The sequence below is a fragment of the Varroa jacobsoni genome, unplaced genomic scaffold (genome assembly GCF_002532875.2).
Source record: "Varroa jacobsoni isolate VJ856 unplaced genomic scaffold, vjacob_1.0 scaffold_1299, whole genome shotgun sequence".
Classification (NCBI taxonomy): domain Eukaryota; kingdom Metazoa; phylum Arthropoda; class Arachnida; order Mesostigmata; family Varroidae; genus Varroa; species Varroa jacobsoni.
Window position 1 is genome coordinate 227219 of NW_019214201.1, and position 19016 is coordinate 246234.

General features: G+C 41.7%; 1 protein-coding gene across 5 annotated transcripts in view; it reads left to right on the forward strand.

Annotated features, from left to right (window-relative positions):
- The window catches only part of LOC111268553 (semaphorin-1A), a 142077-nt gene that overhangs the window by 103221 nt on the left and 19840 nt on the right, over positions 1-19016 (forward strand). For 2 of the 5 annotated variants that reach the window (XR_015314274.1, XR_015314273.1), the window contains exons 6-11: positions 612-716; positions 973-2067; positions 3034-3307; positions 3584-3845; positions 4889-5102; positions 5338-5516. Coding sequence is in view for 1 of the 5 variants with exons in the window: in XM_086971735.1 (XP_086827861.1) it covers positions 612-716; positions 973-2067; positions 3034-3307; positions 3584-3845; positions 4889-4909 (1757 nt within the window). In the remaining 4 variants the exon portion in view is untranslated. Of the gene's footprint in view, positions 1-611; positions 717-972; positions 2068-3033; positions 3308-3583; positions 3846-4888; positions 10053-19016 lie in introns of those variants that run through there. The other 3 variants (XR_015314272.1, XR_015314271.1, XM_086971735.1) reach the window with 3 other exon arrangements.

The following is a 19016-nucleotide window of genomic DNA, read 5'->3' on the forward strand; positions in this document are numbered from 1 at the left end:
TTCAACAAAGCGGTGCCCGTGTGGGAAGTATATACGCACAGGGAAACGTGTGGTTGACGGTAGTATGCATTACTGGTTAACTTATAATAATGAGTTAAAGATACTTGGAAAAGCTTCTTCGTTTTATAACTTGTTTTGCGAGGCGACTGCAGGTTGACTGACGAATGTGGAGAACGCATACTATATCTGGCAATAAGTACGCTTGTATGTGTGTCTGTTAGATTCTCAATATAAAAAAACCGAAATCGAACAAAAGTTGTATGTCACATTCTGGTCATCCGACAACCGTTTTTCTTTGACCTACAAATAATATAAATAGTCAATTTTGCAGGGGTGTGGGGGTGGTCAATAGAAATTGTTACAGTTCCTAGAAAATACCGGTTTAAAAAATGATCGCAAACTGTATGAGCGGAGCATGTGAGACTCGGACCCTGCACGATCTCTTTTCTTGTTATTGGATAGCCTCGTCTCTGTACGTAACGCTCGAAGCGCGAAATTGCTCGAGAGGTCTGCCTGTAGATTCCAATGTTGAATAGGTTTGACTATAGCCAACCACGTGTTTCAGGCTAACTGCGCCATATTTGTCCGAACGTTTACACACACTCTTTCAGATGGCGACCTTTATGCGGGCACAGTTGGACAATTTTCGGGTGCTGATCCGCTCATTTATCGCAAGCCATTGCGTACAGAACAATTTGATCTCAAGCATCTAAATGGTCAGTATAATATCGAAAATTGGACGCAAGTTGCATTGACTATCTTTCCTTTATAGTTTGGTACAATTGTACTTTGCACAGAACAGGAACGCGTTTACCGTATAGAACATTTGTACGCATTGCTCAGACGCGTTTCGTTAGGGAGGCTCAGCCTACTTCTCTGATGCAGTAGCGATAACTGCTATAGTTAACATCAGTACAGTAGGTACATTAAGGACCAACAATAACTTCATTCTCATTTTCCTGACGTTCACAGCACCTCAGTTCGTTTCATCCATGCATCTTGGCGGCTTCGTGTACTTCTTCTTCCGGGAGAGCGCGGTCGAATATATCAACTGTGGCAAAGCCGTGTATTCGCGGGTGGCGCGCGTTTGCACAAATGATCAGGGGGGGCCGCACAAATTTAAGGAACGCTTCACGTCGTTCCTGAAGGCCCGTCTCAACTGTTCGATTCCCGGGGATATGCCATTTTACTTTAACGAGCTCCAGTCGACCAGTCCTATTGTGGAGGGTTCGTATCGCGGCGAGCGCGCTCGTCTCATCTACTCTGTGTTAACGACGGGTGCCAACTCCATCTCCGGTTCGGCTGTGTGCGCGTTTCGTCTCGACGATATCGACACCGCCTTCCATGGCTCGTTCAAGGGTCAAGAGGACAAAAACTCGAATTGGCTTCCAGTCATCAATTCGAAGGTGCCCGAACCACGACCTGGTCAGTGCGTCAACAATAGCAAATCCCTGCCCGATGTCACGCTGAACTTCATCACCAATCACCCGCTGATGGATCAAGCGGTACCGGCATATCTGGGCAGGCCGGTCGTCGTACACACCGGTTTCAGTTATCGCTATACATATATTGCGGTCGACCCTCAAGTCGAAGCTGTTAGTGGCAAGATGTACGATGTGCTGTTCATTGGCACCGATCACGGCCATGTTCTCAAGGTGATTAACATTGCCTCACTGACAGAGGCCGCAAGTGACAATAGTCATACGGCCGAACCGGTCATTGTTGAAGACGTCTACGTGTTTGGACGACCGGGGGATCCCGGACCATCATCGGGGTCGGGTGGATCTTCTTCGGCAGCTCATTCCGGCCCCGTGGCTGTTACCAACCTCGTCGTCCAGCGCTCGCCCTACGAGCAGAAACTTATTGTGGTGAGCAATAGTGAAATCCAGGGAGTGCCTCTGTTCCATTGCCAGCGTGCCCAGAATTGCGGTGACTGCGTCCGCTTGCAAGATCCCTACTGCGCGTGGAGTCTCGACGAGCGCAAGTGCACTCACAACTGGCGAAGGGACCGTCACTCCAGCGTTCAAAGCATTGAGCATGGCTGGGATGAGCGATGCGGAGCGAACTGTAAGTCGTCGTCGTCGTCGTCGTAATAACAGCTCTTGCAGTTGCTGTCAAAGAAAAACGTGTGCGAGCGTTTGTGGGTCGGTTGGGTTTCCATGGGTGATTTTTGAGGTTAAGCACTCGATTCGAGCGACATATTACACATATTTCGTTTATAAATTTATCACTGAAACAATGTATTTGGTTCTGGCCGAAAATGATTGTGTAACCAATTGTAGAGTACGCTTTTGTCGAATGTATTTTGCCTTGTTTTACATCTTTGTTATCTGTACCCTGTTCGTCTAGCGGGTTTATGGTCTTTGCTATGCTCCTCATGCTGTTCCGATTTCTATATTTTGTTCTTCGTGACGTTATGCATGTGACCTGTAATCATGTCTATGTACGCATTATTCCCCAGCGGACGAAGCGTTAAAAGGTGATACATTTGAAGCAGTGTCCCACAATCGGCTTACGCTTCTGGATCCAACTGCGCGTTTTCAACTGCGTCTCATAGATCCATCGACGCACGATCCTAAATTAGCAGTTTCCGTCTCCTCTAATAGGAACATCTCCTTGGCTGCACTACCTTGTAAACCCTGTGACTACATCCTGAATCCTACCAATACCAGGGCCTCTTCAGTTTCGCATGCTACTATTAACGGTTCGCGATTTCTCTTCCCTGTTGTCCTTAATCTTAACAGGAACGTTTGATTGCTTACACGATTTCCATTTTGATTCTATGATTCAGTTCACGTTTCTGTCTTATTTCTAGTTTTGTAAACATCTCTAGTATGTGACGTATGCTAGTTTTGAGGTTGGTGAGTTTCCTTTCGCAATTTAAACTTGACGCGTCAACCTTTTAAATCTGTCGTCAACTAATCCACGATCTACATGTACAAGTTAAGGTTGTAGGTTCGTATGAGCTGTCATTTACAAGCCAATTAACTTGCTTGAAATTGTTTACTTTGACGACATCCACTGGTCTGGTAGCGCGGCCTCATCCAAACTCCGGCGCTATCGTCGATGACCCAAGGTCGTCGTCTTCGCCTGATCTTCCTGGTCTTGACCATCACCCGGATGGGCCGAACGTCATTCCTGGGACATTTTTCACGTCTGCAAACGTATACTCTGTCGAAACGCTGGCCATAGCTATCACAACTTCGATAGTCACGTCTCTTGTAGTAGGCTTCATTAGCGGCTATATATTTGCCAGGAGGTGGAAAAACGACATAGACGTGGATTCCGGACCGGAGGACTACACGAGGTAATTCTCAAATTCTGCTGACAATATAATATTGTAATATACGCATAGATATTATTTGATTTTTCTAGTATTGAATCAACGTTTCGACGCACCTTTATTCACGGATGCGGAGTGAAAACTGCTCAGAGACTATCGGAACACATAAAGCAAATAGAGGTATGCTAAACGATGCGCTTTATGTCTTTAATGTAGCTTCGAATATTGTGCAGGCAGATCTTATGTCATACAATATTAGTCACGCCACTGATATTTTCTCGTATACTTTTTTCCTATTAGGTATGTGGACATAAACCGTATGGGTGGATTAATGGGACCCGATCTTGGAGTCGGCTACGGTGGAGGTCATTATGAGCCAACTTACGCTCTCCCGCCCGGAATGAACGTCGGTGGTCCTCGGCCGATCAATCTCGTTCTCAATAAGAATGGAAAACCTACAAATCATTTATCAAATCATCCCTCCGCGAACCTTGCCAACAGCCCGATGGCGATGAACAACATAGGCACTCTAGACAACAACAAGACCACCACCCTTCAGAAGGTACGAAGGTTATTATAGCTGGTTAGGCATGGATCCTTTTTTCAAAGTTTCATTACTCTTTACGTGTGAGCAATAGGTATTGTGAGTGTAACGTAATAACCATTTATACGCCATAGGTCTAAGCAAATTAAGCAGTGAGAATAGATCTGCTAAGCTTAATCTTTGTGTGTCACAATAGCGGACGTTCAGACGTAGTAATTTTTTTGTACAGGTAAAATAATGATAATGCAGGAAACCAAATATGGACTCCCGGACATAAGCATTTAGCGAATATAGTACGTAGCATCAACTGACTAGAAACAAAGATGATTTACTGGCACATATATATAATATATGGCATTTGTTTCTTAAATGCCCGAGGAGACTCTTACGAGTTTGCTGACGTTTTGAATTGTATCACAAGCTTGCTTTAGGCCATTTCCAAGAGTATAGAACACAAGAACGCTAAGCCGAAGAAAGGTGTGAACTCATGAAGTCGAGCCGAGTATGTTCATTGCATCTTTTTATAGTCATGGTCTGGGAGTAATGATGGCTGCAATCGATGGGATCTTCGAGAATCCACTCGAGTATTTTACCGATTGTAAGTTAGCCTAATACTGCCAGTGAAAAGCAAAGCTACCCTGCGGGAAGAACGTGGTCGTACCTTGTAACTAGAATTAAGAAGATATACGCAAAAGTTGTTGATAGAAGCCATTTGCGTCCTACGGAACGCACCTGTAACATTTTACTTAGCTCCGCTATTCGTTAACATTCAGTATTTTTTCTCGTAGAATGGAGCTTATTCATATACTTCGGGACTGAATTGGGAAACAAATGTTTGGGCGGTAGTTTTTGAATTAACAAACCAAGCTCTGCATATCATCAAAAAACGGTTCAGAAAATAAAAATCCACGATTGCACCGCGATCATGCTGTTACCCTCAAAAGTAAAACATCATTAAAACAAATGCTGAAAGTTTTTGTTATATTTTTCTGTTGTTCCCAAACGTTTATGCAATTTGATCAGGCAAAATTTTGTCTGCAATTTTTGAATCTCCATTGTAGGTAAAGAAGATCTACCTATAGCCAAGTGCTCCAGCCCCGCAGCCGCCGATGTCTCCAATTTACGCTGATCCCGACAACAATGATGAGAGGTTCGGCTAAAAAGTGAACTCTTACATCAGCTACCGACAAGAAAGCAACTGCTATGAATGTATGACTGGAGGCATGGAGTCGCCAAAAGGAAAATTAAGAATCTCGAAAAGCTCAAAGCGGCCGGGTGCGTTTCATGGGGCCTTGAGGTGTCTCATCGGTAGTGGTTCCACTGCCATCGACGAACTCCGCTTTCATCCTTCCAGCCCCTATTAAGCTCCAAAAATCTCGTCATATTATAGATTTGAAGAGGAAATTCCTATTGAAAGAAATAGGAGCGACTCTTCAATCTAACTGAAATGATTTTTTTCCTTGTTTTCTATGTTTTATGTCATCCGACTTTTGCTTCACGACTTCGGCAGAACCCGTGGCCGCCTTGTCGGATGAAGAAAGCTGATGTAATGAAAACAAAGGCGAGACATCCATAAGGGCGGGGCTGCTTGGTGAAACTTCTTTGCCCTCTGCAGTGGGTGCATGTAAATGGGCGCCGTGCGTGTAATCGAAACCCAAATGAACTTGCACCAAAAGTCACACGTCAAAAGTAAGAGATTAGCCAAATCGACGCGAAATAGTTCCTAGACCCACATCTAGATTAACCCACCCGTTGCTTATTTGCAGGCCTACAGTCATGCTCGCGAACAGAATAATGCTGTTATTTATTAATAGATAGCCATATATAACGCATACCTCCAGCCCAAACAAATGGCGTTCCTCTAAACGTTCGTTGTATTTCAGTTCTCCGACGACACATTTTGACGCCAATGAATCCAAGTTAGACAGAACGTGTAACAGTATTATTGTAACTATATGCTACAACTTCATGCCAAAACAGTGACATCAAACGAGTACCACTACCTTAATAACTTGGTGAATAAGAGCGACAAGGGGATGCATGGAAAAGTTTGATGAATCTGCATGATATGACCGCGATCGGCAGAGATGATGGCGGGTGCTGTTAATATGGGAAAAAAAATCTGAAAGAGATAATGATAATAGTGCAGTGTGGCCTACGAGACGTTCTACCGAGCACGTACACGAAAAGCATACACATAAACATATATAGAAATATAAAAACCGCTAAGACAGGGAATATAAGCTATTGAATTACTATTAATTAGTAACTACGGGAAAATCGGTCGGCGCCTTCCCACCCACGACTGTTCAAGGTCTTCCCGCCTATTGTGCTGTCATTGGTTTTATAACAACGACTTGCCTAAAATGATAGAAGTGAATGAAATTAAAGCCGATGATAACACACACGAAAGATGAGCCAAAGCAATTAATCGATAGACATGGGCAGTGATCCCGCTTTAAAGTAATACGACTAATCTGAACATTATTGGAACTGTTTAATAATGAGAGAAGGTAGGCCACCGCTGTCATCACATCGTTGTGGTGGAACGCTGCCCCTGATTCGCCATCTTGATCTGATACCAAAGACACAGCAAGCGTCCCGTCTTTGAATTAACGGGCGGCGGTAATTTCAAAAGTGTAATTAAACATCATGTGATGAGCCTTTTATTGACGAAAATGAGGGACGAAAATATTGATTCTCGATCACGATTCGTTGACTTTCGCCTGCTTGCGTCCGTTTAAAGGACACGTAACGCCTATGAGAATGTACAGTAATATAACGGGATTTAACTATATAGCCTTAGGGTAGTATATATTTGTGGTTTGTCAAGGCATTACCAATTGACAATACTTGTATTTGACGTGCGGATGGTAATCAATCAGGCGTTGCTTACTACGAAAGCGGGCATGTGGGAAAAATCCAAAAACCTCGATTGGTTCTTAGAATACATATATATTGTTTTCTCGATAGGCGGCATACATTTTAATAGTACCATAACCATTAGGCTTGGTGTTAACTTCTACCTAAATTCTTGCCGCAAAAAAATCTCGTAGAACCCCCTGAAAGGGAAACACTTACGAGTCACTGAAAGAGTGGCCACATAGTGTAATTGTATTGTTGCAGTATAATCAGCTGGACAGCCTCTTCAGGGTAGCTCGCTTGCTTAATCCGTGTTCTCGATGTGTTTCACCTGATAATCTGCGCAGAAACCTAATCTAGACCGTTCCTGTGCTCACTCCAGTTCTCTACAACATGTCAGAAAGCAGGCGTTTCTGTTCAGTCGCTCATATTTGCCTCTTATTGAGCATTTATTAAGAAGCCGTGTGAAAAACAAGAAACTCACTAATGTGAAGGGTTTTTGCGAGAATCCGCATGTAATACTGAGGGTAAATTTCCTGTCGCAGCATTCAACGTTAAGTCCCCACTTTCGTTGTTTCGCAACGAGCATGTCGGCGATGAGACGATCATCAAATGCCTCGTGTAATAAAAACTACCGACGAGATTCATTTATATGTAACAGTGCTTCATCATGTAAAAAGGACGATTTCACAGGGTGAATGGGTACTCACAACGAATGAGCTGACCAGCTAGAAGGGAGAGAAAGTGAGAGAGCGGAACGATATGAATAAGAGTCCGTAAGTAAATAAAAGTTAAAAGCTATCACAGATTTCCTTGAGACGAATGATAGTAATAACAATAATTATTATTGCCAATGATAACCCAGTGTACAATGTCCCTACACACGCTTACACCCCGATAAAAATATACCTATTGTATTCAATGGAGGAAAAGGGTAGAGCAGGAGCAATGCAACACGCTGTAGGAGACTCTATGCAACGCCAATAACTAGTCGCGATACAAAGAGAGTTATCAATATTATTGTAGATAAAGTATAATTAATGCTGAACAAAGAATAATTAGAAAAAGATTATACATGTAACAATACAATAGAAGGACAATAATATCAAATGTCTCTCCAAAGGTAGGGGAGACGCTGAAAGGAGGAGGAAAGTCAATCTAAAACATTTCAAGTTTATATGTAATTTTAGAGAAGCAATGAAAACAACATTAAGAGGAGATCATTTCTTCACTGGTTAAAAACATGCTTAGAAACCGGAACGACAGCTTATTGTTTACTCTGTAACTGCAAGTACTGATAATCTTTGGGCAAAAGAAATTTACAATGAGAGGTCCAACCAACAAGTTTCATTGTTTGCTTTGGTATTGTGGAGACATTGGGTTAAGTCGTCTTCTTCTTTTGCTTGGGCCGACACATGTTTGGGTTACTACACCGCCCCATTTAAAAAAAAACCATTACAGTTGCCAGTGATGCGGTGAGGACCAATTTGATCTAACTGAATAATACACGAGAACCAACATTACGTTGTCGTTCTCATTATATATTATCTGGAGGCTGCAAGCCTTTTCTAGATGGTAAAGGCCGGAATACGTGTGTTTTTTATTTTTAGCTAGAACACATGTAGAATAGCATGTTGAATGTAAACACGCGACATGATTATGGTTTATTCTATTTGTAGCATTTGTTAAACTCTACAAACCTAGATCTAGGTGACTAGCAATTCAGTTGTTTACATTATTATTATTTGAAAATGAATCCTATTTTTGTCCCATGATTCAACGTATTTAGGCTAAATGCCTATTCTTTGAAATGGTCAGTTTCGACAACGCCATGCCTTCATGGACCCCACGCACCGTAACATACCAGCTTACCGAGTATGACAAGCTATAGCAAAATCAATTGAGAACGGTTAAACGTCTTTGAGTCGACCGACCATATATATATATATATGGCCATTGCATAATTTTACGTAATATATATTCTACGCAATGTGTTTAGCAACACGAGCTCGTGTTAACTTTGTGCTAGTTCGTCCATTCGTGACCTTGTACTGTATTTGAAGTTTTAACAATTCAAGTTTAGGTAGGATGCACACTTATTGCACACACAGAGCATAATGAGTTCCCTTAATAGAGTTTTGGTTCTGAATCGCGCCATCACCCGTTCGTTTTGTACGGCACACAGACATTTTGGATCATTTGTATATATGTCGACCGGAAATCATTGAGCTATTTATTCAATTCAACTGGAAGTATAGCCGATAAATTCACAGAAAAAAGCTTTGATCTATATATGAATCGTATCATACATGTTTTTGGGAGACCTTCATTTCCACCTAACTGACATAGGCTGCGCATTTTGAACGTTCTGTTCTTTGGCCACTTTAAACTAGCCCCATAATTTTTTATCTGTATCATCTATAATAGTCCCAGGCCTTAAATGGATATAGGCACAATGGTAATGGAGCGAGAGATACCAAACGTGAGCGAACTTAAAAAAACAAGAGATTAAATAGAACTTTTAATATGGAGTCAATTGATTTATTAGCTGTGTAGACTGCTAGAGCGACGTCACTCATATGGACGAAGCAATAGTGCATTTCTAGAGATCCCCCATTAATAAATATATCCTGGTACATACATTACTTTTATTATTAGCGCAAATGTACAAAACATATAAATAAAATTTAACATAAATAACAGGGCAGGCCAGCACCCATCAACAACCAATGGATACATGTACACATCGAAGGCCACGTACACACAAACACATTGATAGAATCAAAATTAACAGAAGAACTACTACGAAGAAAAACGATGAACAGCACTATACAATACACGACGCGGCCTTTTGCGGCACACACGAAATGATATGTGATCATAACTATATGATATGGTGTAAGCCAACCAACGACGGGACGAGGCAAAGAACTATAATGTAAACGATATAAACAAAGGTAACGCAAATAATAACGTACGTACATATTGTATATATATATCGTACGATATCTGAACGTATTAGAGATCTCAAACACTAGCAGACGAAATGAGCGGGACGAAAAAAACATAATCGAACAGGGGCATACGGATTTAGGCACAAATACACTGAAAAACATAAAGACACACATTTTGTATAGAATAAAAGAGAATAGATATTGAAAACGATATAGAGATAGACCCGAGGTCTTGAGAGACATGGAATAGGAGCCAAGTGAAAAGTGGAAATAAATATGAAAAAATCAGTAAGAATACGGTGAAGCAGAGAGACGTAAAATCGACTTGTCACAAAACGACGAAAGTTTAAGCCCAAAGAATATGTAAATAAATCAAGTGACCGACAGGTGTATGGCGGAAAATTAACAATTGTGTATTTTCTAATTGCACACATCTCTCTAACCAGCAGAAGTAGGTAAGTGAATCCTCGTTATATTTGCTTGTCGTGATTAGAAATTTATCTATCCTTTTATATAAACGTTACGTATTACGACTGTAAAATATCGTTGTTACTCGCCGCACGCTTTTGATGAAAGGATGAGAGGGAGGTGAAGTAGGGTAGGGTGAAGCAACTAGACCCTCAGAGTATTAGAATCGTCTATAACGGATCACAGACCTTTCTGTCAGTTTCATACAAGACAAAAATTAGAGATTCGCTATTATTGCCTCGCGTGCGGGACTTACAACATAAGGTCTTAAAAATTAAAATCAGCCCCATAGCACAAGCGTCTCATTGATATAATGGCAAAGGGATACATTCTGTGCATTTTTACAATATAATTAATAATAATAATAAATAAATAAAACGCGAAAATAACCATTTGTATCATGCATACACATTGCACGTAAACTAGCCTTGGCATACGCGTAGATGAAACAATGATCTGTGAGCTCATATTTTGGGTTAGCATCTGGCAGGATACGTTTTAGACTAGCAGTCAATGTCTAAAAGCGATGAGTGGTAGTCAAATATTTCCTGTGCTCTGTTAAGGGAAATTAGGTTTGTCCGCCTCGAACACGTACATAAGATAACTTTTAACTCACAAACTACATATGGAAATTTTGATACGAAAAGGTGCAGACAACCTTCCATTTAGGTTCGTTCATTTGCCCTGCCTACATATGATAACTTCTCTATAACTAAGCTATACGAACTACAGCCAATGTTCTAAACCGATAGCGAACACCGTACATACATTTATGTACTTAAATAAGCGATTAATTAGATGTGGTAACTTAAGTTATACGTATTCGCTTCTTAAGCGACCTTCCGAGCGCGCTAGTAATTCAATTTTTTAATATTTATAATAATGGGAGAGGATGCTTTAAAGTAATGTTTAGCTAATGCTAAACTCGCTTTGCGTTGCCAGTGTTCAGATGTACTGAAGTCTGATTCAGATATTCTAGTACTCTTACGTAGATTGGAATTGTCAAATGAACGCATTTCAAGACGGCCAACGAATTACAATTTCTACAAATTCAATTAAACCGAGCCGCCCAATAGTACTGGGAGGATAAAGAACAGCAACCCCTCTTATTGCATATGATTCAAGCAACTCCTCAACGTCCTACGATGTGGGTAACAGTTTGATGCGCGATAATTCGTCGTATTTCTTTTCAAATTTATTAGGTTTTTTCCTCCGTTGTTCATGGGGTTCTTCTCCCTTATTGACTCTCTCAAAACCCATTCCAACGACAACGGAAAAGCTACTGCAGTGTCCATGGTTCACAAAGCCATAAGCGGCATGCTACGGGCCACATTTTCTTGCCGATTATTTGGAGCTACACCCTGCCCGCTCGGCAAGTACTCAGTCACTTCCCTTCTGCAATTGAAGTGCTTCCACTGCCATGCTTTTAGCGACCACTCGAACTGCATAACGGATTATTCCCTAGTCCTGTTCTGCAGAAACGGGCCAGCGTCGACGGTCCTTGTCGACGACGGGTCGGAACCTCTTCCTCTTGGCCTGAATCGTTTCTCGAACAGGCTTAATCCAGGCCACCCATTCGACAGCCACTACTGATTCGTGCAGCCCACGCTATTTCCAGGCCAGTTTAGCTCGCAGCCTCGCCTTCAAAAACTCAACTTCCTTTTTAAGCTCGCAGCCGTCTTCAGTCCTTTCCCGGTGTTGCGACTCCGTTACGAAGGCCCTTATTCCACAGCCTTAGCTAAGCAGCAGCAGCACATACCGTCTCAACTTTACAACCAATTCCATCACCATCACCATCATCAGCTTTAACGCAATGCCGGCCTGAACACCTTGCGAGCCCTTAGTGATGGCTTGCGCCGGACAAGCTTGGCAGAGCCCGACTTCTCTTTAACCGTCAAGGCGAAATGGTTGGGGTACCAAAAGCGAAAGGCAGAACAACGAATGGCCGAAAGACTAAAGCACTGGAGGCAACTGAACGTTGCTGACGCTGCTGCTCGATCCAAAGCTCCGCACTGAAATTTGCCCCTGTTTCGGTCACTACTTAGCTATCGAAATCAAAATACCTACGCTTTGAATGCTTACGTGTCTGATGCGGTTCTTATTTCTGCAGATAAACGCAGAAGCGGCTCGCGGATTTCCGCCATTTTCATCTTTGTTCTGGTGAAACTGCGGGTCCTGTTACGCGTACAGGTGAACTTTTAAAAGGGGCTTAATGCGAGGGCACCGGGATATCTATTCAATTGAACTTACTCTTATTGAACGGTAATTCTTGCACGTCTATGAGGAGGAGACGGAAGAACATAGACGTGATGCTTCTGTTGAAAAATGCACTCAATTACTTTCTAATACGTTCCACTCCGACTGTCACTGTTGTTTCTACACAGCCGTTCAATGGATAACAGAAAGCTTTCCTCGTGCGCCATATCGTTTCGCCCCATTTGGGCTTGGGCTGCCAGTACGCGTACCTTGATGTCCTTCGCAAACATCCATGGAACTGTGAAAGAAAGGTGAATGTTGCTAACGGAAATAACGTAACACCAGTAAAGCAGAAAAAGACACAAGTTATTTCGTGTATTTTCTATGAATTTCACTTGTACCGACTTGAGCCTTCATGGGCTCTAACGCAGTTTAAAAAACGCAAGTATACTTAGAAAGGGCAGCACAAGTCAGGTAATAATACCTACACTATACTATTCCCTCATCGGTAGACAGCCACAGTAAAGTACACTGGAGTTACTTTTTGAATGTCCTTTTGAACGCTTGTAATCAACGGTGAAACAACTTGCTTACTTATGGTCGTTTTACGGGATTCCCGAATCTGATCTAAACCCTGTTGGCTAAATCTTAGCCGATTTATCAATGCATATATATTTAATAAAAATGGCTTGAAGCTAAATATAACATGTTGTATTATTCAAACATCTTCGCAAGACTTTTCCAGCTTTCATTCGAATCAAAGTAAAAAATTATTGCAATATTGAGCAAGTTGAATCCTGAATAAGCATTTCGGACCCATCAACTACCACAAATCAACCGACAACAGATTATCAAACTCCTCAAGACTTTGATTCCCTATAAACATCATTTGCAGAATTCACCGCGGCGGGTCTCAACCAAACTGTTTGGTCAAATCAGGACTCTGAATACTACAAGCCGATCATTGTGCAGACGGATTTGGGTGGCCTATAAAAGCCAGTTGGCAAATAGCTTTGCTAGATAGCTTTCTTAGGTAACACGTGATTTTCTGTGGAAGTTGAGATTAGTGTTTTTGTGCTGTTGTATACGCTGGTTTCGCGTTCGACACACGGCCACGAAACCGTAAAGGGGGTTGAGTAATCGCTTAAGTTCGCTGTAGTTGATCAGTTAGAATAGGTGACAGTTCCATGCACGACAAGTTGATAGGTTCGAGGCAGCATGGCATAACTCGAAACTAAGAAACGGTGTAAATGGTACAACTGGTGTTTATAGGAGGGGGTTTAGGTAGTGGAATGAACTCAGCCAGCAAGATCGCTGTAGAGTAAAATTGGACCTGTTGGAAAAGCGGGTCACGGATTTTGTAATGGATGGGCCTAATAAGTGTGTACATTGGAGCTCTTTGGGGGTATGTGAGGGTTGGCCCCGAGACCTGCAGATCTGCGTCCCACAACGCCTCCTGAGGAGTGAATGCAGCAAAAGCGAGAACCTACAAGAGGGGCAATGAAGGGAACCTAGGAACGACGGTCACCAGGGCAAGTCTAACAGGCTAATGGGTTGAAGCCCATAGACCTTACTACTAGGCTGCAATGAGGTAAAAAGTCGAATCCCCTGACCACCGCTAAATGTAATGGCACTGGTCTGTGAAAGTGGGCTAAAAGCTAAGTCAAACGAACCAGAACCAATTGACATAGTTGAAGCTCGTCAAATTGACCAGCTTCAACTATGTCAGCAAAGTGACCTAACAAGCCCTGTGGCAAACAAAGATAACATTTTGACGTATCTAATCCGCATTTCAGAGTACGTTAAAATACTTGTAAAGCTTGAGTATTTCTTCTAAAAAATGAACGTTTTATTAAACTTACATGCCTTAGTAGCAAGTGGTTAGAAGGTGCTACATACGTAAGCAATACGCTAGATAATGCAGAGTAGCGGTCTAGATGTTTATTGCAGCGATTATTCTTAGTACTTTATACTTCATACGATCATTTTTCCGTCCGTAACGTTTGCTCGTCGTCTCATGGTCTCACAAGCGAAAACTCTAAATAATATGCTATTCGTGGTGTTATCTTTCATTTCCGTTATAATTTTGTTTTTGTCGTAGACAGAAATTGGCCATGAGAGTGTCTGTTCTTCCAACACAGTCAGCGGAGTGCAGGGACGATACATGTTTGAAGAGAGCCCCACCTATATTTTTTTTATAAGTAATTGTAAGGATTAGGGAACCTTCAATGTAGAAATGATGCCATTGCTTTTCTTTTATCTCCGACAACGCAAACGGATAGACAGCAGTGAGAGAACTAGCATAAACAAAGATGCCAGTAGCTGTCTCTTTCAAAGGCTGAGTACTTTATAATCTTTTTAATAATACCTGTGTAAGGCTTTCTTTTCAAAAAAAATTTGCGTCTGAAGAATATATGGATCGAATATGTGAATCAGTGTTAGCTATCGTGTAATAGGCCTCTGTAGCTTAGCGTTTCCAGCTTTGTTTTACTTCTGGTCATTGATCTGCTGCTTAAAGATTAGGAGATCGCTGCTCACCCGGCGCGGTCTTACGCCGTGGTCGTTTTTGAGTAAATTGCTTGTACTGCCTCCGCTCTGGACAGCGCGAACTCATTACGATGATTTACTCTCAGCTCACGTTGTACCTTTACATGTGGTTATCATCCGTTGGTACTTTTACTTAACTAGGCCGTTAATTCGCCTTGCCGCGATGTCAGGAAGCACAACTAGGTAACAACAGCGTTGCTAATATCATGTTTTGTTTCTATTTTAGGCTGTAGTGTATAGGCACTTCACAGGATGCAATTGTAAGGAAGTAATTGTTTGCAATTAAATAAATCAATTTTGTTGAAACCGATCAGCTAACCTAAAAAAAAGCTGTTCCAGACCTTAAGACCTGAGCTAAAATGGACTTTGAAATTAGATACTTTGCAGCTGTTTGTGAGGTCAACGTTTTCAAAGTGTAGTTAATTATATGCTAACTATAATATTTACATTCGTCGATATTTAACGAGTTCGAAATTCTCAACGTTTGTACAACAATAAACTACTTTTTTTCTGTACCGTAAGGATTCTCCTGTCTGTTCGATAAGCGCTGCACTATTGTGTTCACCATATGCGATAAGCCAGACGAAAGTTGGTCTGAATTAGCAGGTCAAGGGAACCTATTCGAAGATAACCAGCTGACTGGTCACACGGACCAACAGAGCTGGTTTTAAAAAAATTCAAATGAAATCCGAAAATGTGGTAAAAGTCCCGATTATCCTGAACGCCTGGCTTTGTTTTTACAAAAGCCATTGACCTCTAACCGCGTTCTATTAGAACGTGTATCTTAAGTCGTCTTTATTAAAGTCGCCAGTGGCAAGCACTTACCCATGGCATGACTTCTCTTTTCGTGTGTAGCCCATTTTTCTTGAGTGGGCTTTTCATCTAAGTCAGAAGAAGAGCACCTCGTTGAACGCAGACACGCGCCCTCGAGGCAGTTGGCGAAGGGCCTCTTTTTGAAGGTTGCACACCTCGGTCGTCCGAGGCGCATGCTCCTCTGTTTTATACATACTTCCGCTATACCCCATGCCAACGATACGAAACAGAAAGGATAGGATAAGTTCTTTCCAAAAACTTCTGTTGTCGCCGATACACACACACAGACAAGCGATACGGCGGAAAGACATGACTGAGTTTCAGCACAAGTCTCGGGCAAGCGGCGACCACATTTCAGCTCTTTTTTTTCCTATTCATATACGCGCACCGCACTCACAAAATATACGAGACTGCTGCCTTTTTTTTGGTGCTACTTGAACGCTGTTTCCAAAGCATTTCTCAGTCAGTAATAGATCGAGCCGGATGAAGCTGTACGAATGTCTGCGAGAGCGGATTTACTCCTGTAGCTCCTCCCTTGATATGCTCCAGTTTTCGTATTTCTAGACCGCAGTCGTCGTTGCAAATAGGCACCGAAGAAAGCAATCTTATTCAACTCGGAGCAAAAACAGAAACCAAGGCAGGAGCATGAACATCCACTCGCTGCTAGGATTGGAGGCATCAACTATAAAGAGTCGACTACATCTCTATGCCGATCCATCGTTCTGTTCCCTCCCGTTTAGAAATATCAGGATGCTTTGTGGCGCTTTTATCTTTAGGTACGCTTGACACGTGGCATTCCAATCAACTGACCCTTCCCTAGTTTCTGGCGTGGGCTCGTTGACCCCAGTCATTGCCATACAGAAAGAACAATCAAGGAGATTACGATGTGGGTACAACGAGAAAGAGAAAATGAGCCGAAGCTATAAATAGCGAAAAAATAAATCAACAACGCTGCATTCGACTCTATGGTTATCAGCGTTAACCTGTTCTATCCACTGCGTTTGCCTCCTGTTGACGTTTCGCATTCAGACAGGGGCGACGGTTCATAGCTGGTTCGACTGGAAAACACTGAGAACGCAAAGCCAATGAAAACTGAGTGAGTTCCCAAAAACCTCGCAATCAGAAGACATATGTATACATTTTAATTCCTATATTTATGGATGTTGCCCGCTCTACGGCAAAAACCGACACAAAAGTTAAATCGACTGGGAAGAAGGATATTAACTTGACGAATTGCCAAATTAAGCTCAGCACAATCACTTCGAGTCGTAAATGCACCTTTCGACATTATCGGTTCGTCTGATTGCGACACTTCGCTCTAACGATGGATCATTTTCTAAATTGATCTTCCACCCAGGAGCTCGTTAGAACGAAGATAAGTGGTCCTCCATTCCATAGTTTGCTGTGATAGTTGCAGGTAGCTTGTTTGAACTAGTTCAACAACAACAATAGTTATGCATTGGTTGTTTGTTAGTACTATATTGAAGAACTATCATAGGCCTTGGGAGTGTATGAAGACTAATACGCGCAAACATTAAGCAGTTTTACCTCCAATACCCCACAAACGTGTGCTTATGCTACAAGCGTCGTACAGCTACCACAGCAATTGAAACGCTGAGTTTATACCGGATGTAAGCATAGTGTGAGGCCGTATATATATACATACATACAGAGACCCAAATTTGCCCAATGTCATCACTGAAAACAGCTAGCAGGAATGAAAACAATTTTCCATACCAGTATTCTCATTAACGATTTTTCTATTCGGGGTCTAAAATTGGCTCATTATAATTCATTTATATCTAAAAAAGGACACCCTTTGAAGATACCTACGTCGTCGTCCCGTATAGACCAACACGGTATGGCTATATGGGCCAGAGATGAGAAGAAATCAATCGATGGACAAAGACTAAAAAAAATTGTCTTCCTTCTAGAAGGGATGTGATTAGAGCTAGACAATTTTTTACTGCATTGAAATTGCACAGGTAGGAGGTTATGGTTCGTTTACTATGTTTTTTTCATAAGACTCTGTTATGCAGTATGTGGTCGGCGTTTGAATAGTACAAACTCTGGCGCATCCACGAGCTGCACCTGCTTCGAGAAGAGGAGAAATCAATAATGATCTACAGACTGTTTTCCAATACCAGCTCGACCGGACTCAGGTCGTACACTTTATGATACATTATTTTGGTAGAAACAGTCATCTATGATGAATTCTGATCTTTGCATGCACTGTAGTGCCAATATGTATCGGCAATATTGTTTCGTTCGAATCGAGCCTTATATCATTAAACTCGTCAAAAATGAATTACAAATGACGCATTATAGGCAACCTGGTATAACGAGCGCAAAATTCCGAGGCCTTAATTTGACCTACCTTTACACACATTTAAACATTCGTAACAGGCCGAGTTCTGCTCTAGAGCTGTTTTGATTCGCCTATAAAATTAACGTCAATAGCATCATATACGCTCGAGATGCAGCGGTGCATATAGCTATATAAAACTAAAATTCTACATACGCGCACACACGCCGTATACTTTTTCAACATTTGGATGTTAAATCATCTAAAGCTACGTTTTGACATGAGGCCGACATCCCTATAACTAAAACTGAACAGGTGGCCTGGAACAACAGGCGAAACCTAGATCTTTGGCTCAAGAAAATGTTACACGTGTCCAAAGGTTGTCAATAATATTATCCATGCACTATTGGTCTTGGTGGTCATCTAATCTCATACTAAATAGTTTTGTCACACTAGCGTTGCATAACGCATACATATGTAGTCTATTTTCATACATTTTTTCTTCGTTGTTGTTCGGGGCATCATCATAATAACAATCTAGATGCAGTAAATTCTGCGAAACGGAAAAATTAAATGTCGTCAACACAAGTTAAGGAAAAACAACTTAACATTGAATCCTAGATAAAAATAAAAGCAATCATTTTTAGTCAAAGGTAAACGAATGATCTTGGTTAGACGCCTCCTATAGAGTTACAAAGATAAGGAGACCTCTCAACAACGGCATAATAAACGCCCGTACGTATGAATAGTTTGTAGCACTTCCTGTAAAACTTTAAGCGGACATCAATCTGCTTTTAGAGCGCGCACAACATTAGTATTTATCAATACGCTTATTTGTACATAGTCATTTTTTGTTGGTGAAATACGTAGAGAGAGGTTCAACGAAACATCTTCTAGTCTTGTTTCCGGTCTCCCAACCAAGATGTCCCATAAAGACACAGTGGCAGTGAACATGATAACTGAAACTAGTTCATGGCATTCCGCCAAAATGAGCTCGTGTAGTTAGGACTTTCTCAGTTTTTCTCCATTTTTTCCCAAGCAGAT